This window comes from Myotis davidii, unplaced genomic scaffold, assembly GCF_000327345.1.
Source record: "Myotis davidii unplaced genomic scaffold, ASM32734v1 scaffold425, whole genome shotgun sequence".
Lineage (NCBI taxonomy): Eukaryota > Metazoa > Chordata > Mammalia > Chiroptera > Vespertilionidae > Myotis > Myotis davidii.
The window spans coordinates 3,039,084-3,058,246 of record NW_006296413.1 but is presented as its reverse complement, the minus strand read 5'-3'; the positions used below and the strand labels follow the sequence as shown (position 1 = coordinate 3,058,246).

The following is a 19,163-nucleotide window of genomic DNA, read 5'->3' as shown; positions in this document are numbered from 1 at the left end:
CACGGAACATATGTAGGTTTATTTATAAAGCGGGCAGTGCTTTCAAATAATTTAAAATTTAGTGGGCAGGTTCCCGTTTTGCCTGATGACAGGAGGAGAAAGGTGCTGGCTGCTGTAGCACCCCAGGAGCCCAGCATCACCCTGGACTGTGCTCTGTTCCTGCTTGGGAAGGTTCTCCCAGTAGAGAATCAGAGGCAGGGACCCAGGTTGGTGCTGTATCTCTCTCAGGTCCTGGGAGGCTGTTCTCCCCTTCGTTTACAACTAAAGGCAAGAAGACGTTGTGCATGATTTAAGAAAGCCCAATGTCTTGTCTGTAGGTCAAAGAAACTGAATCTTCTAAGTCTTCCTATTCTTGCTGCTTTAAGAGAAGGAACACAAAATTCATCCTGCAAATAGACATTAATTGTGGGGAAATAATATGAAGCATGTGCCGTGCCCCACCCCCTGAAAAGCTAGCTAGGGGGGCAGCTGGTGTGCTGCCTTACTGCCTGCTGCCTCCAGGTGGGGCTGTCTTCCACCTAATCCCTCTTCCTGGTACAGGCACAGCAGGCAGTCTGGCCCTAGATGGTGACACCAGGTGGCGTTAGTGAGGAAACAAGGGAAGGGAAAGCAGCCAGCCCCGGGAATCACTGAGAATCCTGCCACAGAAACTTCGGGCCTGCCACTTGCAGACCCTATGCCCTCAGCAACTCTCCAGCCCAGGCTCCTGTGATCTGGAGCGGAGGCGGTCTCACTTTACTGTTTATGTTCAGGAGGTGGCTGCTGGATGGCCCTCCTGAACCATCACTGTCCACGTGGACAGATCTTGGCCACTAGAGCCAGATTCCATCTTAAATCTAAATATAAGGGATGACTCTTCGAGAGAGAAACCTGGGACCTGCCAAGGGAAGGCCTTTCAGTGTCCTAGGAATGCAGAATGGGGCTCTGCTGTAACGACATGCAATTAAATGACTAACTGAGGCAGTGCCTGGAGCACTACATAGCACCTAAAGGGTGACCGCTCAGTAAATGCTATGGTATTAAGTCAGTAAGAGAACTCTTTTCTACTAATGACAGTGTTTCTGGGTTGTTGGGATGTGTGTATAGGCTTTCCTTTAGTCTTGTTATATGGCTTACAACATTTAGAAAAATCTCCTTAGTGCTCTGAGCCACGGGTGCCTTATTCTTAAGGAACAGGTGCTGGCATAGGAGTCTAGGTTGCTCAAAAGTCAATTGAGTAGCAGTGTTTACAATATAATGGCCTAAGGGTGCCTGTTTAGGCAAAACGTTTATTTGGGGCAGGATAGGGCTGGGTTGAGAGCATGTGCTCTGGAGTCAGACTGAGTTTGAATCTTGACTTCACCAGTCCCCTAACTACTCAGGCAGTTGCCACACCTTCGTTCCTCATTGGTGTAGCTCTATAAAATATAAAGCTCCTGCCTTACAAGGCAGTGTGAAGATACAGTGAGAGGATGCAGGTAGAACCTCTAGCGTGGTGTCTGGTTGATGGACGGATTGATATACTGCAACTAATAGAAGCTAGATGTCTTCTTAGTGAGTCCTTCAAATTCTGGTTTTCTTGGCTAGATTTCAAACTCGCTTTGATGATTCTCTGTGATGTTTCTATTCTGAAGAGCCCCATATGTTTTGATGTGGGTGTGGAACTTTGGAATTCTTTTGTATGAAAAGCACTTTGGGAAGGAAGGACAGAGCGAGGCTGTGCTCTTACACAGAGAACTTGTAAGTGTATTAGGAAAAAATATTGAGCTTGTGCTCCGTAGGCAGGACTACATATGCTGCCCCTTTTGTCCTTGCTCCCTGATATCCTATCATTGCCATTGATTTATTTTTCTTAATCTTCCTTTTTGTTCCCCAAATTTTAGAGGATTTCGTTTATCACTAGAACCCGAAGGAATTTCTGCTAAGACAAATTATTACAGTTGTTGAGTTTTCCCAAGACTTGCGCACACAGCAGCGACATTTGCTGTGCAAGCTGATGACAATAGGCCCTGCCAGTGCTGCCGCCGGGGCAGCCAGGAGATGTAGCCCTCCAGCCAGGACTGCCTGCTGCTAAAGGCTGCTGCTTCCATGCACTGTACATGGCGGTGGTGGAGACTAATACTTCCTCACAGTGATCGCCAAAACCTCCCCCGTACAACCTCCCACCCACACAGGAGCCTGTGCACCTCTGCAGCAGCCAGCATCGCCCCACGGCACAGTGCTTCAGACTACTAGCATCTGCCACCACTGCCACACAGTCAGATAGACACGGCTCCCGCACTGCCAGGGTCCCAGGGTCCCAGGGTCCCAGGGTCCTGCGAAGAGAAAAGCCCTTAGTATTTATAGGAGCAGGAATAGAAACTCAGAAAGTTGGAGTTTGCTCCTAGTGGGTTGCCAGGGACATCCAGGAGAGTCAGTAAATAGCTGACAGGTGCCCTCCAACCCAAAACCAAGTTAAAGATGTCGGGCATGCCAGCTTTGCTGTGGAAGCGTGCTGTGGCTGCAGGGCGTGCTACTTTAAAACCTTCCAGCAACCCTGTCTGGTTTGGCTCAATGGATAGAGCATCAGCCTGCGGACTGAAGGGTCCTAGGTTTGATTCTGGTCTAGGGCACATGCCCGGGTTGTGTGCCCGATCCCTGGTGGGGGCGTACAGGAGGCAACTGATCAATGATTCTCTCTCATCATTGATGTTTCCATCTCTCTCTCCCTCTCCCTTCCTCTCTGAAATCAATTTTTAAAAAATATATTAAACAAAAACAAAAAACCTTCCAGCAGAATGGTGTTATCACCCACCATTTGTCACACCGAGACCCAAAATTGAGTGAAATCCTCTTCAGTCTTAAGTCTGACCAGAACTTTGCCATGATTCTACTCTGTGAACATGGGTTATACATAGTGTGTAAATGGCCTAGCTGTGCAGTCTGGAGGCAGCTGATTGTGTATGGCTCTCAACCAAACCATCTCAAAATCTGGGGTCACAGGGTCTGTTTAAAGTGTGTTGGGTTAGTCTTGCAGATGGCTTAGTGCAGTGGTTCTCAGCCAGCGATGACTTTTATCTCCCAAGGGACATTTGGCAATGACTACAGACATTTTTGGTTGTCACAACAGGAGGAAGGTGGGGATAAGGGGCTGCTACTGGGGTCTAGTGGGCAGGGGCCAACCTGCAGCACCCAGGACAGCCCAGCCTCAGGGAAGATCTGCCCCAATGTCGGCAGCACCCGATGGAGAAACCCTGGTTCAGAGTATGACTCAGGCGCCTTCTTCTTATTTTTAATTCTCACCTGAGGATGTTTTTATTGATTTTTTTTTCTTTTAGATAGAAAGGAAGGGAAAGAAAGAAACATTGATGTGAGAGAGAAACATCAATAGGTTTCCTCCCATACCCACCCCAACTGGGGATCAAACCCACAATATAGGTATGTGCCCTGACTAGAAATCGAACCCAGAACCTTTTTGGTGTACAGGACGATGCTCCAACCAAGCGAGCCTTCCAGCCAGGGCACAGGGGCCTACTTCTGTGATCCTTGTTCATTAGTTTGGCAGATGACCCCTTGAGCCTATTAATCTGATATTTCTCAATATTCTAATTTACTCAAAGGAAGGGCTTGAGGTGATTAGGAAGAAGTAGGGTATCCTTGATCTTTTCTGACTTCCTGCTTCCCCACAAGAATCAGAGATTCACTGAGACCATACCTTTTTTCTGGAGCATTTGAGATCTTGCTCCCGGCATTGTCGTCAGTTTGCCTCAAATAACTCTTATAACAGATGTTTTTGTTTTTTGTTTTTTAAATACCTTTTCTGTGTCTAAGTCCCATAACTCTTAACTGCTCATGACGTTGACATTGGTACATGCATAACCAGAAGCAATATTAGCAAATATGAAAATCCTGGCTGTGTATCTGTATTGGCAAAATAAACTTTTAGTATTTATGAGAAATGCTAAGAGTTGGGAACAAATGGATAATTAGTTCACACCTAAAAGGCTTACCATTGGTTGTCTTTGTTTGGTATGTTCTGTTTGCGGGTTTTCTAGATGTTTAACACCAAGCAAAAGCATTTGGCTACTATGGATGTCTTCACTCTCAAAATCAAGAACCTGAACTATAAGATCCTCCTTTCTTCTCGCAATTTCGGACAAGCAGAAGGGGCCCCATATGTTCCTCCTGGGCGAGGGGCTTTAGTGAGTCCAGGGAAAGCCTTTATGGGCCCCACAGCAAAGCCCCCTAACTTCGAGCTTCTCTTCCTTGGTGACATCTTGTGAGAGTCAGAAACTCTGGGTTCCATGTCTCACTGTGTTGATTTAGTGACACAAAAATGACCTCTGGCTTAGTTCTCACCAAAATAACCTCTTCATAAGATGGTTATAAGATGAAAATCCCAAAGGTTGCATTAGATCTTTAGATTAAGTGAAATGTTTGCGTTTCTAAGGTACCTAGGAAACAAGTTGGTGGTGATCATTTGGATTGGTGATGACTAATTATCATATTTTTCTACAGATGGAATTGGCTGCTCTAGAAAAAGTCAAATCTGCTTGGATTAAAAATCAAGATGACAGCTTGACTGAAACAGACACCCTGGTATGTATGGTTCAGCCTCACATTTCAGCTATTTAAAATAGTTTTTGTATCTTTAGAAACAAAGGCAAAAAGACCCTTAGGAACACCATGGGAATTTTACCTAAATCTGTGGACTTGTGAATGTCCTGTGTTTTCTTCCTCCTGAAATCCTTACCCGTGGAATGTAACCAGGAGACCAGGTTATTTCACCAATTAGTGAACCAGAAATATCCCCATTTTGCCCTTTAATTATAGCTGAGCAAATGCTAATTTGGATAATTTCTCACTGTCGCCCTCATTTATTTCTGAGAGATGATGACCAGTATCCTCCCCTAAAAAAAATATCTTCCTCCCCTGTTGCTCTTACTATGTATGGCTAGGCAGCCACGCCATTAAATCTCCAAGGAATTCTGGTCAACTCCTTGCTCTGAGAGATGCTAAAGCTGCCCAGGAGAGCAGACCAAGCCCTAATGAAATGGAATGAACTGGCTGGGGTACACGATTCAATTAAACATTGAATTCCACACACATATACTGGCATCTGTGCTTAGCATCTACTGAAGATGCAAATATGAGAACACGTCTCTGCCTTCGAGATGCAGCCCTGCAGGAGGAAAGCCAACGCGTGCATACCCCATGGAGAGGCTCAGGGACAGAGTGACTCCGGCTGGGGGAGGACATCTGAGCTGGGCCTCGCAGGATAAGCTGCAGTTCATCCAGGGGGGCTGGAGGCTGGACCTGGTGGGAGGGAGCAGAGCACTTTACCAAATACCATCTGGGGGGTGCTTGGCATCAGCCTCACAGTGAGACCTGATAGTTTAGTGGAGGCCAAGAAGGAATTGTTTTAGGCTTTGCTTCCTTTTGTAACTAAAACTGCATCCAAGATCCCGGTGTGTGAAACATTGGGCTTGATTCAGGATTAATTTAAAACTTCCTATACAACATGCACTTTGTATTCACCAGTAATCTGAATAACCCAGCTTTCACTCTTGTCCACTTTGGCCCATACTGCACAGTGGTCATTTAAAAATGAAATTTAATAATGTTACTTCCTGATTAAAACGCTCTCCTTCCCACCTAGAGAAGCTAGAACCTCAGTTCAGGTTTGCGTGTTGACAAATAGTTCATAACTGTAGGGGACAGACTGCATAGCAAGGCTGTCCAGCACAGTGGGTGCATTCAGTCATACAGCCACAGGGGGCTTTAGAAAAAGAGGGAATGACTGACTCTCCTCATGGTGGTGATGGGCCCTGGCAGGACCCCGAGAGGCTCCTAGTGAGCAGTCACCCTCGCTGCTTCCTTTCCTCCATGGCAGGAGATCACTGACCAGGACATGTTTGGAGATGGGAGTACAAGCCTGATTGTGCCAGAGAAAGTCAAAACTCCCATGAAGTCCAGCAAAACAGATCTCCAAGGCTCTGCCTCTCCCAGGTTCTCATGAGGGGAAGAAACTCTGAAAACGGGGGGTCGGAGGGTGCAGAACAAAGGAGGCCGGCCGAACAGATGGTACAAGGCTGCGACCACACTTAGCAGAGGCTCGGGGCCCGGGAAGGGTGGGCTGGCGATGGCTTGGGGTCAGAGGGGCTGTCTCACCTCCTCCTTGTCACATGTCTGGCAGCAAAGTGGAAGGGGGGCACACTCCCCGGCAGAAGAGGAGTACACCCCTGAAGGAGCGGCAGCTCTCCAAGCCCCTGAGTGAGCGGACCAACAGCTCCGACAGCGAGCGGTCCCCTGACCTGGGCCACAGCACGCAGGTACCCCGAGCACCGCTGGGCCATGGTTTCTGTTTTGTCGTCTTCCTGGGCAGTTAGCTGAGAGGAAAGGAGGACTACTTAGAAATGTTCTAAATAAAAGTCTTGAAAACAGACCTAAATAGAGAAGTCTAGCACACTTGTATTACTACTAGTGTGGAATTGGCTTCCAGGCTGTTTTCAGGGAGCAGGGGGTGGGGCAAGAAATGTCAGCATTGACCCCGCCTGCCTTCAGCCCCAGGAGGCAGTCCCACCCCTCTGGTGTGTTTGGCCTCCTCTGCCTCCGTCAGACAGACGTTAGTTTGTGCGGTGACTCGGTTCTAGAAGATGGCAGCCATCACAATCTCACTGGACGTCACCAGCCTGAACTCCCATACCTTCAGTCCTGTTGTGGGCCCTTTATGCTAATGTCAAGCTGCCAAGTCAAGGGAGTAAAGCATTTTGATTGAAAGGCCCAAGCGAAACGGAGGCACACAGGAACTGGGCCTTGGGGACCATGTTTTCCTTGGGAAGGTCAGTGGTACCAGGGGTTGGGAAGGACTTGCTCTAAACTGACCGCTCACGCAGCTCCTGCTCTGGAGTTAGCAGCAAGCCTGCTTATTTACCGGATAAATATTGAAAGTTATGTCAGTGAGGCTTCCTGCGTTTGGCGTTTTACCTAGCTGGAAATGAACCAGAGACCAGAATAGCCCAGCGCCTGGGGCGCCGTGTTGTCTTTCTGGTTAATCACTGGTCCTGAGATGCCTGTTCCTGTGGCAGCAGGGCTCCCTGCACAGCACTCATTGCCACTTATTAATCCTCTCCCCAGTGCCCTCATTTCGCTTCTGTTGAGCACCTGCTCCCCATCCCCCCTCCTCTCCTGGCCCTCCCACTGCCCGTCCTGCTCCCGTGGTGGGATGCCTGCTGCACCTCACGGTCTGCCCTCCCTGTCAGGAGGCTGCTGTGGCCTGTGCCTGTGGATGCGAGTGTTCTCTGAGCACTCTGCTTATTCTGTCCTCCTTTCCTTTTTGGTCTGGCCAGTGTGATACTGTGTCTCCTCCATAAAGTCCTAGTGTCTCCAAACACCCCTGCTCCACAAATTCTCACTAGCCTGCCCAGCGCCCCTCTCAAGCTCCCTGGGGACTGCCTCACAGACACTTTTGTCCCTGCAGATTCCAAGAAAGGTGGTATATGACCAACTGAACCAGATCCTGGTGTCAGACGCAGCCCTCCCAGAAAATGTCATCCTTGTGAACACCACTGATTGGCAGGGCCAGGTACAGCACTGAAGACCACGGGGCTGGGGAGGGAAGGTTCTGGAGAGCAAGAGCCACCCAGGGGTGTGTATGAGAGGCAGGGCTTGGAAGAATAGGAAAATAACCCCCACACCTCAGGCCCCTCCTACCCTGAACCAAGCCCAGGCTCTGGGTTCTAGTCCTATTTCTGTCCTTTTCCAGCCTATGGGGCCTTAAGTACTAACTTTCGGTACCTCACCTTCCTCATCTGTAAAAAAGGCAACAATATCACCTGTCCTACCTTCTTCCAGGGGGGTTGTGTGTGTCAGGGAGCATCGTGAAGGAGGATACCTTGAGGAGTGCAAAGCGTTGTAAAATCCAGTGGTTGGCCATAGTCCGTGAATGTGGCTCAGAGGGGCAAAGTGACACCCCCAACCCTGCCTGCTCCCACTCACCCCTGCCCAACCAGTTAGACCCCAGTGCCCAGATCCCTCCTCCTCAGTGGTCTGAAGGACAGAGGACAGGACCCTGCAGCTTGGCTCCTGAGGGTGAGCAGAGTCTCTGCCCTGTGGCCTTACCAGTGTCTCTGCCCCTTTCCTCCACCCCAGTATGTGGCGGAGCTGCTCCAGGACCAGCGGAAGCCTGTCGTGTGCACCTGCTCCACCGTGGAGGTCCAGGCTGTACTGTCTGCCCTGCTCACCCGTATCCAGCGCTAGTAAGGACATGGCTCCTCTCCTGCCTTTTGGGGTTCCTCTGACCTCATCCTCCCACCCAACTCCCAAGTGGTGACAGTACCTCCTGGCCTTGTCAGACCGAGAGTCCACATTGGTGCATGGTCAGGCAGTGGAGGCGTGGTGCTCTGATGTCCCTGCCCTCCCTGTCTCCCATCCTGGATGCCGGCCACACTTGACCTGCCTCATCCTCTTAAACCCAGGATGAAGAAGCCAGGAAGAGAGAACCCAGGGTTTTACAGAGACGCTTTACTTTACTCCAACCCCTAATTCCGAGCTGCTTGGCATTCGGAGTCAGAGCTTTCCCTCCTAGGACCTCCCAGGGGCTCAGAGTCCCTGCCGGGGGAAGGAGACTTCGGGCGTCTGACATCTGGGGTCACGCCCACTGTGGCCCGTCCTCTCTGATCCGAGATGTCTCCGTAATTTCAAAAGCACTGGTTTATTGCCTCTGTCTGTACTATTCTGTTTGTTGCTTTGTTTCTCCCCTGTGGGTTGTTGAGATCAGTCAAGTCTGAGCTTGGAGCCTTCCTCTGAGCAGGCTGCTGCGAATCTCCGGAAAGTGGTGGTGACTGTCCCCTTGCTCCCCAGCTGCAACTGCAACTCCTCCATGCCGCGGCCGGTGAAGGTGGCAGCACTGGGCAGCCAGACCTACCTGAGCTCCATCCTCCGATTCTTTGTCAAGTCATTGGCCAGCAAGACCTCCGATTGGCTTGGCTACATGCGCTTTCTCATCATTCCCCTCGGTAAAGAGGCCAGATCCCACTCACGAAGCAGGGTGGTGGGTTGGGTCAAGGGAGGGACAATCGGGGACCAAAGGCCATGCCGACATCCTGTCCGCTAATCAGCTCACCTTCTCTCCACCTACCAGGTTCTCACCCTGTGGCCAAATACTTGGGCTCAGTCGACAGTAGATATAGCAGCACCTTCCTTGATTCTGGCTGGAGAGACCTGTTCAGTCGCTCGGAGCCCCCGGTGTCAGGTAACAACCCCCTGTAAGGAATTGAGACGGAATGCCGCCTGGTTCAGAGCGGGCCGGTCTGGGCTGACGGAGGCTGGAGAGTATGCTTTACTACCCCTGTGGCGCTAACTCTCCCACTCACTTCAGGTTTGTCCTTTTAGTTATATTAAGAGGAGGCTTGTTAAGTGCAGCCCTTCCACCCTGGATGATTTTAGTCTCTGCCATTTGTTCTGCTGCTGTACATCTAAAAATAAGGAGGGCCATGGGGGTGCTGGAGGGGAGGGGAGCATGCTAGTTGTACAGATGAGGTATAAGCAGGAAATAGCTCCTGAGCTGTCTGTTGGTACATGAATAACACACCAGCCATAGTATCCTGAAATGCAGAGTAAGGTGGCAGGGATTGGAGTGAGGTGGAGGTCTGCGAGGCTGAGGTGGCAAATGCTTCCTCAGACCTTGAAGGAAGTGATGGGCACAGATTACTAGAGAAGAGGGGATTCTTTGGGTTACGAGGTTGGTGTGAGCAAAGATGGAGGCTGGAGCGTGGTTAGCCTGGGAAAGAGCAAGACAGGTTGGAAGAGAAAGGACAGTGCTTTGGTCTATCGTGCATTTAGTCAGAACCATCAGCCCTGGCCGGTTTGACTCAGCAAATAGAGTGTCAGCCTATGGACTGAAGTGTCCTGGGTTTGATTCTGGTCAAGGTCACATGCCTGGGTTGCAGGCTCAATCCCCAGTAGGGGGTGTACATGAGGCAGCTGATCAATGATTCTCTTTCATCATTGATGTTTTTGCCTCTCCCTCTCTCTTCCTCTCTGAAATCAATTAAAATATATTTAACTAGAGGCCCAGTGCACGAAATCTTGCACCTTTAGGATGCCTAGGCCTGGCGGGTGATCAGGGCCTATTGGGGCCTTCCTTCATTCTGCACTGCCCCCTGGTGGTCAGCACACATCATAACGAGCTATCTAATTCAGTGTCCCGGTTGAATTCCCAAGGGGACACTTTGCATAGTAGCCTGTTATATATATAGATTTAAAAAAAAAAATCAGGTCTTTGGAACCCTTTTTCTACCTCCACTCCCAGGTCTTCCCATGGGTCTCTCTAAGCGGGTTGTTGGGTCTGCCTACTAAACTCCATCGGTGTTATCTCCTGGCTTTTCTGCAGAGCAACTGGACGTAGTGGGGCGAGTGATGCAGTACATCAACGGCGCGGGTGTGACACACCAGCTTCCTGTGGCTGAAGCCATGCTGACCTGCAGGCATAAATTGTAAGTTTCTCTTTGGGGCATTTCTTACAGGTGGGGTGACTTAGGTCAATCTTGAATCTTCTTTGCTTTTTCACATTTTCCTTCCTACCATTTCCGGGTGTAGGAACCCAGGAAAATGTGAAAGATAGAGAGAGTCAGTGTTTTTGCTGCCTCCCATTCAGGCCCGTGCTCCCTTGCCCTGGGCCTCCACACCCATCTGGGCGTCCTCAGTACAGAGAAGCCCATCCCAGGGACTGACACTCAGAAGTGGGAGCAGGGGGTCTAGTGTGCAGAATCGGGTCTTTTGCCTCCATTTTGTGGCTCCTCGTGCCATCCTGGAGCCTGATGGGAAGATGTCAGGTAGTAGTGTCTGGATCCCTGAACGCTGCCATACAACTTGAAAAGCTCTCCACGCAGTAACTGTGGAGCTCTCTTGTCTCTCCCAACAGCCCTGATGAAGACTCGTATCAGAAGTTTATCCCCTTCATTGGCGTGAGTACTGACTATCTCTCCTCTCTGCCCCACCCATCCCCCACGCCTGCCTATCCTCGCCACACGCATGCACGCGTGCGCACACACAGCAGACTCATCTAGACAGTGGTTCCCATCTGGGGGCGGTTCTCCCCCAGACATCTGGCAATGTCTGAGACATTTTAGGTTCTCACAGCTAGGAGTGGGGGTGCTACTGGCATTTAGTGGGTAGAGACCAGGATGCTGCTGACATCCCACAGTGCACAGGACAGCCCCATACAAGGAATGAGAAATGATATCCTGAAGAGAAGTCTGAGAAGTAGCTTGTTTCCATCTTTAGGGTCAGATAGACCACTGAGAATAAGGTCTCTTCTCTCCCCTCCTGTGTAGTCAAGGGAGAATCTCTATACCAGTGGATTTTGAAAACACACGGAACACGTCATGGACTTCTTTGGTGTCAGTGGTACTGACCTTTGGTTCATTTGGTGTGACTGGGCCACAAGACAGAGACTTACCAAGAGAGGGAGCCCCGAGGGGACAGAACTGTCTGCCGGGCCAGGCCATACCACAGAAGCATGGCTGAAACTCGGGTTTCCATGTACGGGAGGTTCACATTTTCCTTCCAGATCAGCTTGTATCTTTTTGCATAGTCTCCGTGAGGACTCTCCTAGCTTCTGGGCGAAGGGGCAGGTGAGGGCCAGCTCCCACTGTCCCTCTTCTCTGCTCGGCCCAGATTCTAGATGTCTTGAGGGGTCTTGGGAGATGGCTGACCCTAGGCATATTCACTGGCCCTTTCTCATACCTTACACAGCCTCCCTTCTGGCTGGTCTAGTCAGTCCCCATTTGCCACTGGAGCTGCTCCAATAGTCGTGTTGGAGGCCCCAGACCGTGGCCTGTAGCCTGGATGACGGTCTGACTCACATCATCACAGCCAAGAGAGAGAGAGATAAAAAAATCTAAAATTCAAACAAAGTTGGTGACAGCATCTTTCAATGCCAGGGAAGCAAAAGGAGTCATATCCAGGAAGCTCTGAGTATCAATGTGTTACTTACTGGGTCTAAATGCATAGGAAATTCTAAGAATAGCAGCATTATGTTCTAAGCAGCCAGCCTCAAGGGGACCATCTGGGCATGATCTCCACTTCACGCCAGTCCTCAGGGTCCACCTTCTGTGGCCTCCCAGCTCTGCTGAGCCTCTGCCAGGTGGAAGGCCCCCCACCTGCCAGTACACAGGACTTGAGTCCCTTGATATCACAGCTGTGACAAATGGTCTGTCTCTAGCTATGCTCTTTTCTGGCCACTGGAGGGCGCCCTCTGTCCTTCCCAGAATTCACTATGCGCCATCTAAAATTATATGGGAAGCTGGAGTGGACCCCACTGCCTCCCGGGGGTTGAAGCTGGGACCACTCCCCACCCCCTCATTAGTATTCCTCCAGATTCCAGGAAGTCTGGAAAGGAGGGAGCAGGTGTCACATGGCTGCGTCTTCCCTTGGCTTGCTGCAACAGGCAGGCGCAGAGAGCTCCTCCCCTGCCACACTGTCTCCCCGCTTTCTCAGGGTGGCTCTTCATTTCTCTCTCTGATTTGAGAAGATGGCCTCCCACCCTTGTGATCTTTCTTAGGCGAAAGGAGATCAGGACATGGAAATGGTTCCTGCTGGCCCTTATCCCTAGTGAAGAGCGTGAGGTCTCCTGAGGCCCCACCTCGTTTTTTGGAACTGGTATTTTCACATCTCACAGTTCTGGGCTGCTCTGGATTTGCAAAGATTTTTAAAGCCCACAATCAAATAGTGCAGTGGTTGGCAAACTGCGGCTCGGCAAACCATGGCTCGCAAGCCACATGTGGCTCTTTGGCCCCTTGAGTGTGGCTCTTAGAGCCACTCTCAAGGGGCCTAAGAGCCGCAGGTGGCTCGCGAGCCGCGGTTTGCCGACCACGGAAATAGTGTATAGTAATGGCTGTTGTTCTCAACCATCTGCTTCTAGTTGGGTGCAGCTTTGGTGTCTCCTTTTCTCCCAGGTGGTGAAGGTGGGGCTGGTGGAAGACTCTCCTGCTACAGGTGAGCTGGGACCCCTCTGCTTCTACGGAGTGCGGCCAACAGGCCAGAGGTGAAGACTTTGGGTGTCAGAGTTTGAGCAGGAGCGCTGGCACCCTCACTCCCCAGTGAAGCGCTGGCAGGGGATGGAGGGCAGGTACCTAAGGCCCAAAGGAGAGCAGGCTGCCACTGAGACAGGGCTACCTCAGCCACTGCCACCAGCTGGTCAGGAGTGGCCTCCTCTGGCCAACTGTGTTTGTCACCCAACAGGCGAAGGGGACGACGCACCTGTGGTCAGCCTTACTGTGCCCTCCACATCCCCACCCTCCAGCTCAGGCCTGAGTCGAGATGCCACGGCCACCCCTCCTTCCTCCCCGTCCATGAGCAGTGCCCTCGCCGTCGTGGGGTAAGGCTCTCACCTGCACCTGTCTGCTGCGTGTCCCTCCCTCAGGGTCCAGGACTTCCCTACCCTGCGGCATCGTGGCACAGTGGCAGCACACCGAGTTTAGAGGGTAGTATGGTGGTGAGAACACTGATTAGAATGCAGAGACTTAGGTCACTGGCTGGGCAACTCATCACACAGCTCTGTCTGCCTCGCAGTTGCAGGGTTGACTGAGGGCCCCTTGTAGCCTGTAAAGCGCTGTGCGCACGTCTCGTCTTGATTCTGCCCAGCGTGGTGGAAAGCATGAGCATGAGAGGCGGACCCACCTGGGTTGGAGCTGCGGTTCCGTTATAGTCAGTGACACTTACAGCACCGTAAGGGAGCCTTTATGACTTTATTCAAAGGGGGGCTGTCTTGATAGGGATAGGAATCACTATGATGGGGAGAGGGATGGGGCTCATCTCAAATACAGCATAAACAAGTGAGGATTTGTAGCCAAGAAGCGGTGGGGGACAGTGAGTGGAAAGTTACTAGAGGAAGCATGGGGGGTGGGAGATTCTGGCTAAACTCACCTCATCGGACTCTTGATGGAGACAAGTCAAGGCATCTGACATCTCCGGGGGGCAGGGGCGTGGAAACTGATCAGATATGGATGGTGGAGGTTCTTGCTAGGTGACTTAGCAAGGTTTCTGCTAAAACTTTTATAAGGAGGTGCACAGGTGGATCTAGAGAAGATTCGGGAGCCTGACTGAAGTTGGGTCAAGCAAAGAATGTTTGTGCCTTGGACAAGTTGCTAAGCTTCATTTCTGACCTGTGAGAGAAGTGAAGTAGTCGGGTCACAGGGTGTGCCTGGCACAGGGGAGGTGCTGCTGTCTTTCGTGTTTACAGTCTGTCCATCAGCTCAGTGGAGCTGTCACTGTGACAGACAGACAGTCCCCTGTCCTGGAGCTCAGGCTCCTGGGCCCCGGCAAGGTCAGAGCAACACGGAAATTCAAACTGCATGGATTGCAGGAGGTGCCGTGGGAAGTATGTTGGGTGAGAGGGGTTGGTTAGGAAGGAGAAGGAATTTCTTAGGATCCAGAACTTAGAGCCCAGGTCAGGGAGGCCCCTGCAGGCAGCTGTCCTGCTGAGCCTCAGCCTCGGGGCAGAGGAGCAGGCGCCCTGTCGGGGGAGCACGGGGACAGGCTCTGAGGTGGGGGAGGAGCTGGCCTGGGTCAGGAACAGAAAGGTGCTCCTGCTGCTCCTCCCTCCGTTTCCCTCCTTCAGCCTCCGCCTCTTTCTCTTCCCTCTGATGATGGTCCTTGTAGCAACAGAGAGGGTAGGCCTGGCCAGCGGCTTTTCCAGAACCACCAGTGGCAGTGGCCCCTGAGGAGTCTGAAGCGCTCTTAGATGGCGCGAAGCCTGCCTAACCCTGTTCTCCACCCTCTCCCCCTTTTCATTTCCCTCCGTGAAGGGCCAGAGCAGGAAAAGGAGGAAATCCCACATGTGGTCCCAGTGATCCGGGTTCCAGGCTTCCTGGGGGGCCTGGGATCAGCCCCTGCCAGTTTAAGCTTATAGTTCTGAGCACCGCTGAAACCAGGCAGAAAGAGAAATGTCAGATGACTTTGTAGCCTCTGTTCCTATTGTGTCTGACGCCTCCTTTCAAGAAAACATCAGCTCTTTTTCTCCTTGGAGCTAAAATTATCCCTGTGCTAGAAGTGCCAGGAGCAAGAGAGCTGCAGGTCAGCCTCCATCCGCTTCCCAGGGCTGCTACAGCCGTGCTGCCGCCTCTGCCCCACCTAACCTCTGACCTCTGGCCGGTTTTGCTTGGTGTGTGTGCACGTGCAGGTGTGTGGTGCCTGTGCACACATGTGTGTATGCACACACCTTTTTCCTCCATAAAGCATCTTCTGTTTCCTCCTCCCTCATTGCTTCCCTCACAGTGATCCCAGTCTTCGCCCTCTCCTGGCTTTCTCCTCAGATCAGCCTCTCACTCCCTCATGAGCCACTTCTGTGAGACTAGAGGGACCCTGGAGCCACTTGGTCAGCCACCTCTCACCCCTCCCACAGCCTGGCGGTCCCCACTCAGCCCCCCACCCCCGCCTGGCCATTTGGTTGGGAATTGAGGGCAGAACCTACTCTCCATTATTGCTCCCTTCTCCAGGAGCCCCAGCAGCCCATATGGGGATGTGATTGGCCTCCAGGTGGACTACTGGCTCGGCCACCCCGGCGAGCGGAGGAGGGAAGGTGACAAGAGAGATGCCAGCTCCAAGAATACCCTCAAGAGTGTCTTCCGCTCAGTGCAGGTTTCCCGCCTGCCCCATGGTGGGGAGGCCCAGCTCTCCAGCACCATGGCAATGACCGTGGTCACCAAAGAGAAGAACAAGAAAGGCAAGTGACATCTGAGGCCGGGGACGGTCAGGGCCACCAGACCTCTCTCAGGGTCTGGACAGGAATCTGCTTCTGAGAGACCTTGGATGAGGGTGAAGCAGTGCAAGTATCATGTGGTCCCCGGGGGTCCTGCCTCACCTTGTGGGACAAGACCATTCCTCTGTGACGAAGGAATGGTCCCCAGTGAGTCATTGGTCCCTGTCTACTGAGCATCAACACCTCTGGGACCAAGGCAGCTAGTGCTGCCATAGGAAGGGAGCCTTTCGCCACTGCCCTTGGGGATAGACGGGGTGACAGAGGAGGAGGACACCTCCATGCAACAGCCCCAAGATCACATGACCCCTTGGAGCAGCACATTCACACCACACCCTGGAGGCCGCTCAAGCCTTAAAGTAAAGGGGAGCCCTGGCCAAGTGGCCCAGTTGGTTGGAGCATCATCCCATACACCAAAGGGTTGTGGGTTCGATCCCTGGGTTCTCTCTCACATTGATGTTTCTCTCTCTCCCTTCCCCTCCCTCTCTAAAATCAATAAAAACATGTCCTGGGTGCGGGGGGAGACTTAAGGAGAATACAGCCCATTCCAGATAAGAGGGGTGGCTTAAGGCACCAGAGGAAGAGGTGGAGTGGCCCCGGGTCCTGCACTCTGGGAGACTCAGGCAGGAATCCACACAACCAGGCCAGTGCTGGGCAGCACTCGCTGCTGTCAGTTTTGGTTGTAAACCTGCAGGTCTGGCTGTGTACCTGCAGTGGCCAGGTGACTCTAGGGCCCTCCTAGCACCTCACCTCCCCAGCAGTCAGGACAGAGGCTTCCTTCATCTGCTGGACCCTCCCTCCACCCCAAAGCAGCTGGGCCTGTTCGTACCTCTGTTCCACAGAGATCCCTGAGGGGGCGGTAGGTAGGGGCTGTGCCAAAACCTGCATCTGCACCCCTGAGACTGGCCTGAGGCGGGAGGCCTGTTGGCCCAGCAGTGCCCTCCGGTTCTTGCCACTCCTCAAGCTGGAATGGAACAAGGCCCACAGCCCAGGCAGAGCTGGTACAAACACGGGCAGAACTGGTAGAAAGCCCAGCCCTGCACGGCCTGCGAGCTCCCCCCAGGCTGCCTAGGATATGGAGCTGGAAGGGGCTTCAGAGGCCATCTGGGCCCAGTTCCTCATTACACATGACGATGTTGTAGCCTGGGGTATGGGAGAGGCCCGTGCTGGGACAGGGCAGGAACTCCAAGATCCTGGGGACCTGGGACGAAGGATTGGCTTTTTGCAAATCACTTCCCCTTCCCACAGAAGAAAGGGAAGTAGTGGGGGAGGAGAGGATTGGCTGCTTTACCAGGGGCTGTGACAGATGGGTTCCTGCTTGCTTTCCAGTTCCCACCATCTTCCTGAGCAAGAAACCTCGTGAAAAGGAGGTAGATTCTAAGAGCCAGGTCATCGAAGGCATCAGTCGTCTCATTTGCTCTGCCAAGCAGCAGCAGACCATGCTGAGAGGTGGGTGCAGCCGGGACAGGGGGACAAGGGACTGTGGGGCAGGGAGGTGCTGCCCTCCCCTAGGGACCCTAGGAAGATGGCTTAGTGGTCCTGGTCACACCTCCCTTCTCCTGTCACCCCAGTGTCCATCGACGGAGTCGAGTGGAGTGACATCAAGTTCTTCCAGCTGGCGGCCCAGTGGCCCACCCATGTCAAGCACTTTCCAGTGGGACTGTTCAGTGGCAGCAAGACCACCTAAGGGCACTGTTTCCTGGCACTGCCACCCGCCTCACTGCCTGCGGGCAGGGGGGCCAGCAGGCCCAGGTCCAGCACCCCCTTTCCTGGCCCTGGGGCCTGCGTCTCCCTTGCCTAGTCCTGAAGGACACTACCACTGGAGATGCTGCCCGCATCCCACGGCTCAGGCTCATCCTGGGCGAGCCCTCCCTCCTTTTTTCCACCTCTTCCTTCCTCCCGCTGGCCCGAGGCATGTTGATTTTGCTTTCTGGTGCCAGTCCCTGGAATTGAGTCCTCCTGGCCTGCCTCCGCCTGACTTCCAACCTCTGGTCCCCTTCCTGGAAATAGGCTGCCTGGAATCGTGTGTGGGGAGTCCAGTCCCTGTTTTCTACAGCCCAGCTGTCAGCCTGGCCGCCGGGATCCCTCCCCTCCAGTCACGGGCAGCTCCCACCCCTCCCTCGCCCCGACAGCATTTCTGTGGCGATGCTGTGTATCTCTACGACGGAGTGGCCTTCCTGGTCTGCCCACACACATTGCCTCGCCACCCCAAGTCCCCGGTAGCTGTGGCCTGTGTCCTGAGCATTTCTCTGGTCCTCTGCACGCCGGTCTCGGTAGTGCATGTGACGCACCTGGGCTCTGGTCCCTGCCCCGTGGCTTCCCTTGTTGATGACTCTCCCTCTGCTCCCGCCCCTTCACCCAGCACAGCTCTGCCTCAGTCTGACACGCTGGACTCTGCAGAGCTGGGAGACAGACCCCCACAGTGTACTGTCTGTGGCCCCAGCCCCTTCACCCCCTGTTCCCACTCATGTCCATTTGTCTCCCTTTCTCTGGTCCTGTACTTCCTGCCTCGCTCCTGGGCCCCTGGTTTGGGCTGAAACCCCAGCCTCCCACCCCGGGGTCTCTCCAGCAGGCTCCATCCCTTCCCTCACCGGGGACTCAGGGTCTGAGCCCCTCAGCCTCAACCATCAGCCTTCTCCAAAGAGGCTGAGGCACACTGAGTCCCTCCACCCCCACCAGCACCTCCAGAACTTTACTGTTGCCCTCACCCCTTCCAGAAGTTTGCACATAACTTCCTTTTGAAAACTGTCTTTCTCATTCTCCATACCACCCTCAGACTCCTCCAGCCCTTACCCACGGCTCAGCCCCGCTACCCAGAGCATCTCCTGGGCTGTGCCACTGTCCTGCCCCGAGAGGGTGGAGTGGGAGGGACTGAGTAGACGCTGCCTTTTTCATTCAATAAATTGATTTCTTACCAACTAGCAAGCCTTGGACTTCTTTGCCTCTCGCTGTGAGACAGAGTCTGTCCAACCCCCACCCCTCTACACAGTTCAGCCAACTTGGCTCAAAATCAACCAGGAACTGGCTTTGGAAAGAAGCAAACCCATGTTCTTCATTGTAAAACAGGCAGGAAGGTGTCTTGTCAGTAGGGGGCAAGCAGAAATCAGAAACAGAAATAACACCATTCCCACTGAAGCCCCCTTTCCCCTGGGATTCAGCATTCCCAAACCCACCTCCCAAGATAGCAACATGGTGTGGCTTCTCTTCTGACGGAAGATTAGCACTTGGCTTCTTCCCCTACCAGGCTGACTCCTAGTTTCTGGCTGTTGGTGAAGTCTGAGGTCAAAGGGCTCTGCCTCTGCAGGTGGAGGGGTGGGGCTGGGGTCCGTCACTGAGGCCCTCCTGCCGCCCTTAACCTTAGCATGGCAAACAGCCCTAGCCCCTGCTCCCAGGACAGGCCTGCACACCAAGCTTTCTCTTGTGAACAAGTGTCCAGATGGGGGGA

At 52.8% G+C, this 19,163-nt stretch overlaps 1 protein-coding gene across 1 annotated transcript in view; it reads left to right on the top strand.

Moving 5' to 3' along the window:
• PACS1 (phosphofurin acidic cluster sorting protein 1) overlaps nt 1-18,639 on the top strand; it is a 36,693-nt gene extending 18,054 nt beyond the window's left edge. Inside the window, exons 10-23 of the mRNA XM_015569052.1 lie at nt 4,477-4,557; nt 5,852-5,967; nt 6,155-6,290; nt 7,439-7,543; nt 8,110-8,216; nt 8,821-8,975; nt 9,101-9,211; nt 10,352-10,454; nt 10,883-10,925; nt 12,918-12,957; nt 13,204-13,339; nt 15,459-15,685; nt 17,048-17,167; nt 17,290-18,639. Coding sequence (XP_015424538.1) covers nt 4,477-4,557; nt 5,852-5,967; nt 6,155-6,290; nt 7,439-7,543; nt 8,110-8,216; nt 8,821-8,975; nt 9,101-9,211; nt 10,352-10,454; nt 10,883-10,925; nt 12,918-12,957; nt 13,204-13,339; nt 15,459-15,685; nt 17,048-17,167; nt 17,290-17,405 — 1,596 coding nt within the window. The 3' untranslated portion in view covers nt 17,406-18,639. The remainder of the gene's footprint in view (nt 1-4,476; nt 4,558-5,851; nt 5,968-6,154; nt 6,291-7,438; nt 7,544-8,109; nt 8,217-8,820; nt 8,976-9,100; nt 9,212-10,351; nt 10,455-10,882; nt 10,926-12,917; nt 12,958-13,203; nt 13,340-15,458; nt 15,686-17,047; nt 17,168-17,289) is intronic.
• The last annotated feature ends 524 nt before the right edge of the window (nt 18,640-19,163 follow it).